The sequence below is a fragment of the Macrobrachium nipponense genome, chromosome 12, assembly GCF_015104395.2.
Source record: "Macrobrachium nipponense isolate FS-2020 chromosome 12, ASM1510439v2, whole genome shotgun sequence".
NCBI classification, from domain to species: Eukaryota; Metazoa; Arthropoda; class Malacostraca; order Decapoda; family Palaemonidae; genus Macrobrachium; species Macrobrachium nipponense.
The window spans coordinates 86,793,717-86,805,960 of NC_087205.1; the positions used below are offsets into that span (position 1 = coordinate 86,793,717).

A 12,244-nucleotide genomic window follows, 5' to 3' on the forward strand; every position below is an offset into this window, starting at 1 on the left:
CGAAATCTCTGCCGCTGTCTGTAGTTTTTCGCAAGTAGAAGCGTCCCTCACTGCGTACTGTGGTAGGAAATAAGGCCCTCGGAAAGCTACAGGCTTGGATAGCGTTCCTGTCGATCGTCGATATCGGTAGACAGCAACCAGTGGAGATTTCTTTTTTCCTTTTCTTTTTTTTAATGTGGTCATGTGCGTGTGAAGTTGATCACAATCGGCAAGCCTGAAGGTGTGACGTGGGACGCGGATGCTCCGCCTCCGGAGCTCGGTGATTGGCCGAGCGGGTGTTGACGGACCAATCAGTATTGTTGGCGGGTGTCGGGGGCTGGTGTGGCGGTCATGACTTGGTGGTCGCCAGTGTAGGTGCGAACGCGCGATAGGAAGGCCGAGGGCCTATACGTCCCAAGTGTCAGTCACCACGCCTTGCCTCCTACACCTCTTTACACCCATTAAAAAAGCTGAAAGCTTTCGTCCCTGAAATACAACTACTTCTGCTTCGATAGTGCAATCTGGAGGCTGTGAGGAGAGTAATCTAAGTGTGAAGCTCAACCATTTCCGAAAGAAAATGTTTTAAGAAATACTGGTGTGATTTCGATAGATCGTTTTTGGGGATCATTTTTTTCTTTTCAGTTCGTATTACAACACAAAGTTTGAGCTGCCGTGAATTTATTTTTTGTTTGTTGTGCCTGGAAAAGAGCCCCTTCGAGGAGCGAGAAGACCGTGACCACGACACCGAATCGTTTCAGAAGCTCAGTGAAAGAAAAGTAGAAATTTGGGAGGCTCCTCTTCCTTCGTCTCGCTCACACTCTCTCAGGTCTTGAAATTCTCCTTCGTCGGTGTGGGTGGAAAGTGTGGTGGGCGTGATGCGTGGGTGGTGGTGGCGGTGATGGTGTTTCAGAGTGCGTGTGAGTGAGTGAGAGAGAGTGAGAGTGTGTCGTCTTGCCTCCTCCTCCCCCCCCACTCCTCATCAGCTGTCCTCATGCGATTCGACAATTCGCAACAGGAGTTTAGCCAACACTTGAACTCCCCGCTCAACTCGCCACCACCTCTAACCCCCGTGGGCGTGGGCGGCAGTATGGCATACCACCCGTTCCTCCTCCAAAGACCCACGGACTTTAGTGTCAATTCGCTCCTAACGCAATCGCCGTCGTATCTACCGTCGCTGGGGCTGCCTGCCGCCGCTGCAGCAGCGGCAGCGGCGGGATCCCCCAATCCTTACAGCTTCCTCCCGAAGTTCCCCGGTCACTTGGGCCATCCCTTCACCACCGCCGAGGATGTCCTCTCGCAAACCCACATGCGGCCGCTCAGGTCGCTGGTGCCGGAGGAAGACGGGGTGGTGGACGACCCAAAGGTCACCCTCGAGTGCAAGGATCTGTGGGAGAAGTTTCATAAACTGGGCACCGAAATGGTCATCACGAAATCCGGCAGGTAAGAATCGCCTTTGAATTTTGCCTCACTGTCCTGATGTTGTCATTGTTTTTCATAACTATCTTGGCGTTAACATTTTACATGAGATTCAGATTAGCCTGTAGAAAATATTTTCTTCATTCTTTCGTGTCAAATATATTACAACAATTGTAAATTCTCTTTTCATTTAAAATAAGAGAGGCTAAAATTTAGACTATGTTCAGTGAGTAAAATTACAATATCTATCATATTTTAAAAAATTCTTTGGCTAGTGTTTGTAATGGACAACCAAAGAAAATATTTTGTAGTACATTTTCTCATCATTGATAATTCTTAAATATCCTCAAAATAATGAATTCTATGTTGAGTTAAAATTCAATAAATAATTTACCAAGAGCTGGAAAGAGGCCTTAGATGGGAACAGAGATTGTGGTCCTTCTGGCCAGGCTGTTCATTAACAGAGCAATTTTTACGTGTGAAAAGAGAGATCTTATCCTGTCTACAGGATGTCTCAAATAATGAGTTGCTTGTAGAAAACACCCAGGAATAATTAGGAATGGTAATAGAATCTGTTTTTATTAGAATAATTAATGCCCAATGCTTCACTTAAAGTATTTTCCTACTGTGAATCATTTTGGGCCCAGTGAACTCTCGTCAGAAATATTTGCGTAGTTAAATATTTTATAAGTTGCGAGACAGAATAGTTTTAAAAATAAATATTTGTGTCACCTTTCCGTGTACGTACATGACTCGCATTTCAGAAACATTATTTTCTCTGTCGAAATAATATTTGTCGTCGTTGCCTGTGGTTCATTCATTGTTTCACAACAAACGCCTTATTTGCCCTGTTTTTTTAGCCGATAGTACGCTTTTTCTTAAAAAGTTTAATTGGTACCGATTCCCTCATATGGAACACTGGAGGAATAGCCAGTGGTAAGGCCTCCGTAAAAACCGTCTGTCATTACTATGCAGTAACGATCGGTTGCAACAGAGTTTACATAGCAATTAAGTAGTTAGAGGGCAGTTTGGGCAGGCGGAGAGATTGGCAGTGTGTTAGCCCAGGAGCGAGGTCCATGTTTATTTATCAGTTTGCTTACCGCTCCGGAGATAAGTCCCGGCACCGAAGTGATGCTATCAAGTACCCTAATAGAGCTAGGAGAAAGATTCTCTCTCTCTCTCTCTCTCTCTCTCTCTCTCTCTCTCTCTCTCTCTCTCTCTCTCTCTCCTTGAGGTGGAAAGGAAAGAATGAGATATGGGAAGGAATCCCAGCGGGATGGGAAGGGCATGTGCTTTTGAGCGTTAGGGATAAAGTCGTGTTCGGACGTTTGTGTATTACACCGGAAGAAGGATATGTTATACACGCGCTAACGTAGGGTATCTGTAGGTTACCCACTGGATTTTCTCGGATGGTATGTAATGGTAGACAGCGTTGGAGTGCGGTCAAATGTGCTGGATGCCAAGTTGCATACTAAGCGATCTTGCGTACAAGACTGAAAATAAGGTGGTCCGTCCGTTCACATGTGCGTAGCGAGGCGACACGCACACAGACGAAACCACATTGAAGATGTATGTTGCTCAGAAATTTAATTTTTCAATTTCCTCTCATTTTGCGATGTATTTGATTGCCTATGAAATCTCTATGACTCGTGTAAGCACTGCTCCACGGAGGACATCGTAGCTCCAAAGCGTAGGAATTAGCATGACTATCCTCCGCTCTCTTTTATGAAATAAATGCAAAAAGGTTATGATCTCTGCGGTCTAACGCCGGCGGTGATGGGCGCAGCTGGTAGAACTTTTGGGACAAACATCAGAGGCTGACCTACAACGCCAGCTGTGTCCAGGTCGTGTTGGTGTCAGATGGTCTGAGTGGCTCGGAGAGTGTCTTCCTCGAGATTGTTCATTTTTCGGAAAATGTCCAATAGGCAGAGGAGGAACCGCAGAGACGCCTTGACTCTGTGCAGTGTTGGGGTTGTCTTATCGAGGGTCGCGGGAGAGGGGCAGCAGCAGCAGCAGCAGCTACGGAGCGGAGGTTCTAACCGCTGTGGGTTCTTCCCCTTAGTGTACCGGTAGCTAAGTGGGTATTTTATTTGGTTTTTATGTACACAAGGGTACTGTGCAAGGCGTTGTCGCTCTCCGTAGGCGTGTGTTTCTTGCGAGTTTCTTTCCTCGGGCCAAAAGTGTCTCCATGACACTAGGAGGAAATCAATGAAAACCGTCCTTTAGAATTTTAAATTTGGATGAATCCGATGAATCCAAATCAGCAATGTCTTCAGGATAGGACTACCCTACCACGCGACGTACTTATGCCCTTCTCATGAGTATCACTGTTTAAAAATAATTTGTTAACATTCAACGCTCAAATTTCCAACATTTCCTGTAGGAGGAAATTATTTAAATGGACTCGTACAACTTTAAACATTTTCTTTAGAAAATATTTTCCTTTGTATTTTAGAGAAGTTTGCGCGTTAGGTCTTGTGTGCGATGTAGTACAGTTTTTTATCGTACGATTTTTGCAGTGCGAGAAGGCTTTTTTTCATTAGTTTATTTTGTAATTCTTAAAGAATGTATTTTACTATACAGTACAAAGCGATCTAAGAATTGGAAATGCAATAAATTTATAGAAATCCTGACTTAGCTTCCACACTTCCCGAACCTATCGGGCTATGCCAAAATGTCTGTAATAAACTTGTCTGAAATATATTAATTTTGGTATTAACGATGATCGGAGAGCTACCGATCGGTATTACCTAGTTTTACATTTTACTGACGCAAAAGATGACGATGAATGACAAATTTATAGACTATCGATGAAAGTTAAAAATGTACTTACTGCCAGTTTGGTCATTCATTGCTTCAGTCATAGGAAATATGCATAAAAACAAAAGACCTAATATTCACTCAAGTAAAAATTATGGAAAGATCATAATCACTTGTATGTAGAACAGTAAATAAATATGTCTCTAAAAATCTCATATGAATTATCAAATATCAGTTGTCATTATTTGATTGATGAAAGTGGCCGTCAAGTTTAAAATTAGTTTGGATTTTTTTTCATTTTTTTTTTTAAATTTTATTTGGTTATTGTGCAACGATCATTCAGTACAGAATCTTTTTTCGGCAGTGATCTGGTAGCAATATTTTTATTATTTTCTGGTGTAATGAAGTCTGGGAAGTTGAATAAACATTACTATTTGCATATGTGATATATATATATATATTATATATATATATATATATATATATATATATATATATATATATATATATATATATATATATTTCACCTATATGCATATAAGGTACTGTATGTGTATTTTTCCCTGTATTACACAGAAGCTATGTCTTCTTATATAGATTCATGAAGTTCATATGAAACTACTGGGCGCTTATAAATTATAAATTACATCAATAGTAGTGTATTTCATTTTTACGATTCTTTCTTTGGGATTAATAAAAAAAATTTTGCTCTGTTTTAGAACGTAAACAATTTCTCGTTTATTCCAGTCGTTTTAGTTGTTTACATAAAGCAGATAGCATGATGCGCAATACTGATGATAATACTGGTTATATTAATTTAATTTTCCGTGTTCATGCATTGACTACGAGACGTTTATCAGTTTTTTGTGTCCTGTAGCATCGCTGTGCGCTGCATAAATGCTTAACTACGAAGCGCGACAAATTTTCTAGTGGATTTTAGTCAGTCCTGAAATGTGAATAAAATATTCTTCTCCCTTGTAATCATGCGTTCGGGATTTTTCGAATTTTCTGCTCCGCGAAATTGTCGTTATATCGGAGAAAATGCAATATTAGCGGTGCGCTAGCGGCAGGTAGCGGGGAGGAGTGTGTGGTTCGCCGAGTCGAACTAGCTGTGATGGGAGGGAGAGAGAAAGAAAGAGAGAGAGAAAGAGAGAGGATACCAGGGTGGACCTGCGCAAGCTGGCCGAGGCATTATTGCAATCTCGCTCCAGACCACTACACACATACACACACACTACTCCATCCCCATTCGCCCTGCAACATGCCTCTCTCTCTCTCTCTCTCTCTCTCTCTCTCTCTCTCTCTCTCTCTCTGTATCGTCTTCATTTACTTCTCTTGTGGTCTTTTTTGCTGAGATACGTACGTTCAAGTTCATAATGTATATACTCACATTTACTACAAGCATGCAGAATAGCCTGTATTTGCGAATATATTAATGAAAATGTTTACCCGTATAAATATTGCTGGCATACATACATAGATACACATACAGGTACATGTATATGCATATATACACGCACACACACAGACACACACACACACATATATATATATAATATATATATATATAATATATATATCTATATATATATATATATATATATATATATTATATATATATATATATTATATATATGTTTACTTTGTGTATGCGTGTGAAATACCAATTGTCATTTCGTTCTCGAATTTTTTTTTTAAATCTCCTCAATGCCTCTTGTTTCATTTTACAGTAAATCGCAATATCAAGTGTAGTTCAGTGATATACTAATGAAGATGTAAAGACTCGAGTCGGAGTTGCTCAATATTAAGAATCTGTTTCCGAATGTATGCCCTTATCTTGAATTAGAATAGATTTATTGAAGAATGTTTTCTTACATTTGATAGATTTTTCGTCACGATGCCTCCTCGCTGTGCATGTGTCTATATTTATCTCGCTGTCTCTCGCTGAATCTCTACATCCATTTTTATAGAGATTTCCACAGAACATTTTTATAATATATTAAAGCTATTTCGCTAAAGCGATTGTCACTACCTGATAACATTTCACTGCGATGCGTCCTGTAGTCCCGTATTAAGTATGTAAAAGAAATCACCGTCAGATGACAGTTGATTGATAGAGCCGCAGCCAATCACTCTTGGCGTTGCCTTTAGCGTCGCAAGTACACCCCCTCCCTTCCCTGCCCCTCCCCCCTCCCCCTATCCCCCCAAGCTTTATCATACTGAGTGCGACAACGACGATGATGAGGCGTTATAGTGATATAATAGAGACGTCGTTGGTACAAACATGGAAATTGAGATGTCGCTTCGGATATCTTGTTTCCGCTACAATTTACATAATGACATTTAGAACTTTTCCCGGGGCGGAACTTTTCTTCTTTTTTTATTTATTTATCTATTTCTTTCCTTCTCGCCGCTTCTGGTGGCGAAAGAGCGATGGGAGTTTTCGCTTTTGCTTTTAAAATGTCCCATGTTGGATTATTCAATGCGACGTGATTTCTTCTTTTTCGTTACTTGAATTTCCGCTTTATGGTAATGCGTTCAAGGCTGCAAGAGGATAAATACGGAATGTATTTTACATACAGCTGCAACACACACATATATACGATATATATATATATATATATATTATATATATATATATATATATATATATATATAAAATATATATATATATATATATATTTTATATACATACATACATTCATGAACTCACCATCAGTATTTCGTCTTTTTGTGCACTGTAGAGGTTCAAAATTACCACGGTAACATTCGCTCTTGCTATAGTTTTCATTGCTTGTTTGAGTTTTGAAAGATTTGCAAAAGAACGGAAGCGCACTGAAAAAATAAATAATCCTGAGTATTTACAAATCTGTAGCTTCAGAGATTCCGATTGAATCTTATTGTTATTTTTCATATAGTCGCTCAAACCCATCGGTTATTGCGAATTAAACTCGCAAATGTATGATTATGGTCAGGTGATCAAGCCACAAAGCTTCCTCTGTCCGACTATAATCACTGACATTGGTACTGCCGAAACCGCGAAATATATCACAATTTATTCTATACGAATCCCTGCATTATCGGGTTACACATTCGCATGGTGTTTGATCAAGAGATTTTTTCCCCTAAATAACAGTTTATACGTAACAAACTGCTGCTATTTTATTAAGTTTTAGCAGCTAAAACGACATCTTTGTCAGGTCATTAAATAAAAAGGACTTCGGTATTTTCAGTTGTATTTCCCAAAATTTCTCTCTGCGTCGAATAAGTTAACAGTTTAAATGTAAATTGAACCTTCTCGTGAGTTGCGGTGAGTTTAATTATTTGATTTGTGTAGTATGAAGTTTCAGGTACACAGGTGTGCAATAAACTCAGGCGATCGGATATTTGTTCTTCAATATATATATATATATATATATATATATATATATATATATATATATATATATATATATATATAAGTCATATCACATTACCGTGATTCATATACATACATCGAGCTACAAACGTCCTTTAATTTCTAATTCACTCTACCTCGGAATTAATATATTTTCATATATGCGTCCGTTCATAGTCACGTTGTACGATGTAAGGAATTGGGATATATATATTATATATATATATATATAGATATATATATATATATATATATATATGTGTGTGTGTGTGTGTGTGTGGTGGTGTGTGTGTGTATGTATATATATACTTCTCTACTATTTTTTATATATATATATATATATATATATAGAGGTATATTATATGTATATGTATATATACTGTGTGTATACACGTATACATTTTTATATACGTATATATATTTATTTAGTAGAGAAGAAAATATACCGCTTTCATCTGCCCTCTGTTTATTTGCACATACTGGAGTGTTCTCCAGTACGAAAGGCTATTGGTTAAATGAAACTAATTTTATTTTAAAGCTCCCTGGGGCAATAAGAATTTTATATTTGAAATATACACATACTATTGTATAATGTTTATGCCTATATCATATATGTATTATTATAATCATATATATACAATATATATATATATATATATATATTATTATATAATATATATCTATATATATTATATATATAATAATATATATATATAAATATATATATATATATATATAGTCAGCAATCAACTCGCAGTTGTTCTACCCAAAATTCTATTTTGATTAACACTAGCATGCGTTATATATTAACATTTTGTGTGAATATACTTGACTGTCATTAAGTTCTGCGTAATATGATTTGGAATGAAACATTTATAAGGGATGTGGTGTTACTAATATTGGTCTTGTTGGAATCTTGATTTTAATGTGGTGATCGGTTTCACGTGAAGGAAATCAACTCATATTTTCCACCAAATTTTTTTATCCGATTATAAGATATTTTATTATTTGTCTTCATTGTCGCATATACAGTGCGAATTGTCACACTTTTTTATTTGACTGGTGTTAAAAATGATCGGTAGGAGTACGTCAGAAGGTTGATTTATTATATTATTAGGTGTGAGATTTTAATCAATTTGATAAATTGCTTATATGATATCAACTGGTGTTCATCTTGTGTCATGCCAAGTAATATTTATTTCTTATATAATTTTTTTAATACCGAATTCCGTTACTTCGCATTAATTTCGGTATTTATTGCACCGAAAATTATAGCGACTACAGTTTTGTGTTGGTGTACGCCTGAAATCTGTTTGAATAGACTAGAAGTTTGATAGTTACTCAGCTTCAGCGCGATCTTATGAAAATCTTAAAACCGAGAGATGCTACTTCAACCTTAATGTATTTTAGTGCTGTAGTTACGCTTCTGAAATTGGCTAGCGAATTTTCTCATCAATCAGTAGATTATGGTAGGTACATTATTCCTAATTTCTGGAAGTTGTCCGATTGCATTAAACATCACCAAATGTTGCGTTAAAATTATTTTCATGCAGTCGCACTAAAAGAATGAGTTTGATATTAATGGGGTTAATAATTCATTCATCAACCACAGGCCTACCGACTTAAATAATCCTGTTGATTTTTTGACTGATTCATATTGAAAGTAGTTTTTCGTATCTGCTTGGCTATGGACAGTGTTAAGTAATACCAGGATTCAATTTGGGTAATGAGTATAAAGTTCGGCTTTTAATGTTTAGTGGTGAAACAGGTTTTTTGAATTCTGATTTTTCTTGAGAGATATATTAATCATATCTTTAGATTAAAGATTTTATTTTCAAATGTCTCACAAACGAGACATTCCGCTCTTTGAAAAATTCTAAATTAGATATCCTCTTCTTCATATTTGGCTATCTTAGTAACTTACAATAAATATCGCTCTCATTTTCGCTAATTTGAAAAATTATCTAATGAAATTTATCAATACATTAACCGCTGAAATTTTGGAAACAAGTAACCCGGATTAAGAAATGATATATATGTTACTGTCATTTGGTATATATTACTAATAATGTGGCTCCCGCGCTTGCAGGATCTTCGGATTGCTCCTGTCGCCTTTGAAAGCTTTAAAATTATATGATACTGGAAACCACGAAATAGGCATTTTAAGTTGTAGTACAACTGTTGAATGTCAGCGCTCGAATACATATTATAATAACCTTCAAATTGGGAAGTGTGCTTTTTAAATGTGGATATTCCTCGTGCAGTGGAATCCATAGTGTTGGAATTTTTCATATTTGCTGGTTGTATGTATGTAATATATGTATATTGTATGGATTATATATATATATATATATAGTATATATATATATATATATTATATATTTATATATATATTATATATATATATATATTATATAACCTATATATATAAACATATTACATGATTAGACATGCGTGTTTGATTCATTTTTTGGCAGTATTTTCCACTTTTTTTTTTTTTTTTATCGCCATTTATTTATTTTTTTTTTAACCAGTCGTTTTCCTATATATTATTAAGAACTTCTGCGCTTGAAAATCAAACCGGTTTGTCATTATTATTTTCTGTTTTCCACCACGTTATATGTAAATCAACGGATGAATAATATATCTATCTATATATATATATATAATATATATATTTTTTTATTATATAATATATATATATATATATATATATTTGTAATTATACAGCATTACTGTTTACTATATATATATATAATATATATATATATATATATATATATATATATATATGTGTGTGTGTGTGTGTGTGTGTGTGTGTGTGTGCACGCCTCTCTCGGTGTGTGGTAGTAAAAAGAAACGGGGGGAGGGGAGAGAAGACGAGGAGGAGGGAAGAGTGGGAGGTTCTCGCAAATGGAAGTATCCGAGACAGTTCTGCCCCATCAATCAGAGCCTGAATTGGGTGAGACATAACGAAGACATGCCTCCATGTTTGCCACCAGCCCTTTTCCTACGCCTGTACTTGTTGGCAAAGCAAACACGCGTCTATGAGTAAATAGTCAAAAAAGATACAGATGCTAATGGGGACCAGATTTCGGAACAAAGCCGAGGGGTGGGGGGACAGGACAGATAAAGATAAGAAGTGGATAAAATGGGAATGTATAAGGGACACCAAGGACACACGCACACACAAGACGACACAGTGAAAGAGGGAGAAAGAGATGTGGAAGAGAGAGAGAGAGGGAGGAGGGAAGGAGGAGGGTGTCGCCGATTCGGTCAGGGGCAAGGAGAGCCAAATGCGGGGGTCGGTGACCCCCCAAGTTGACTCCCAACTTTTTCCCTCCTCTCTCCCCTCTCCCCCTCCCCTTCCTCCCTTTCTCAACTCCCCCTTCCTTCTTTATGGCTTTTCCCGAGCTTCATTGTCGCCCTCTAAGGAGAGATATTCTGTAAAAATGTGACCAAAGCTTTAGAGTGTTTGATAGAAAGAAGGAGAGGAGGTGGGGAGGGGGGATAAGGGGCTGGATGAAGGGGTATGGCAGGGGGGCCTTGATGGTCAAGGAGTCTTGTTGACATTTTCCTCAATGCCCTTTTCTTTCTTTCTCTGTCTCCGAATGTATATGTATATATATACGTGTTAACGCCATCCACCCCCTCCTTTTTTTTATATTTTTTTTAAGACTTGTTTGTCGACTAATGAAGCGCACAAACAATTATTTTGCTCTCCTCTGTTTTCACTGACATTAATTCGTAATTTAATAAAAGTCATAAATACAAAAATATGAAAGAATTTTATTGTAGTTTTAAAGCTCCCGAACGATTAATTCGAGAATTGTCGTGCACACGAACATCAGCATCGCTCGTATGTGACAGCATTCACATCAGAATTTAATTCGGTATTACAGATGATAAAAGCGCCAATGGCATGTGGTAGGTGCACCATGCTGCTTCCCACGGAACTGACATAATGCTGAGCTTATAAACAACTATATATCCCCATAGATAACAAAGAAAATCCCTCGTTCGGGGAGGGGGTCGGTGGTGTTGGAAGAGGAATGCACGAGTGCGCATACAAATACGAGAACGCACACACGCACGCACACACAGACACATTGACAGTATTATATTTCAACCAGGTTAAGAAAAAATGCTGAAAAGAGCACTAGTGTGTGTACGATAAGGCACTGTGGGCGGGGCTAACGAGAAGAGGGGAGGAGAAGTCAAAGGCAAGGTGCCACACACTTCCACCTCCTGTATTTTGGCCTCTTGGCACGCCCCCTTCCCCCACCTCTCTCTCTCTCTCTCTCTCTCTCTCTCTCTCTCTCTCTCTCTCTCTCTGCGTGTGTGTGTGTGGAGTGATGACATTTTTTTTCTATTTTCATTATATCAGTTGTTTAGTGACCTATTCCCGGTTTTTGGTTTGAAGACGACCCTCATTTCAAAATAGTAATTATGAACGACTATTCCAATGGTAGTAATATTCTTTGATTGACAAGTTATAGTTATGAAAAATGCGTCCACTAAACCTTAAGCAGAAGGTATTATCTTTACTGTCTTCATATTGACGTCAGACATTCTGCTGACTCTAGTAATTTGCTCTCTCTCTCTCTCTCTCTCTCTCTCTCTCTCCCTTTTCTCTCTTCCCTTCTCTCTCTCTCTCTCTCTCTCTCTTATAGACGTAATGGTCCTCTGTCA

General features: G+C 37.6%; 1 protein-coding gene across 5 annotated transcripts in view; it reads left to right on the plus strand.

Annotated features, from left to right (window-relative positions):
• The first annotated feature begins 203 nt into the window (after positions 1 to 203).
• LOC135224638 (optomotor-blind protein-like) overlaps positions 204 to 12,244 on the plus strand; it is a 227,938-nt gene continuing 215,897 nt past the window's right edge. For all 5 annotated transcript variants that reach the window (XM_064263848.1, XM_064263847.1, XM_064263850.1 and 2 more), the window contains exon 1: positions 204 to 1,419. In XM_064263848.1, coding sequence (XP_064119918.1) covers positions 971 to 1,419 — 449 coding nt within the window. In that variant the 5' untranslated portion in view covers positions 204 to 970. The remainder of the gene's footprint in view (positions 1,420 to 12,244) is intronic.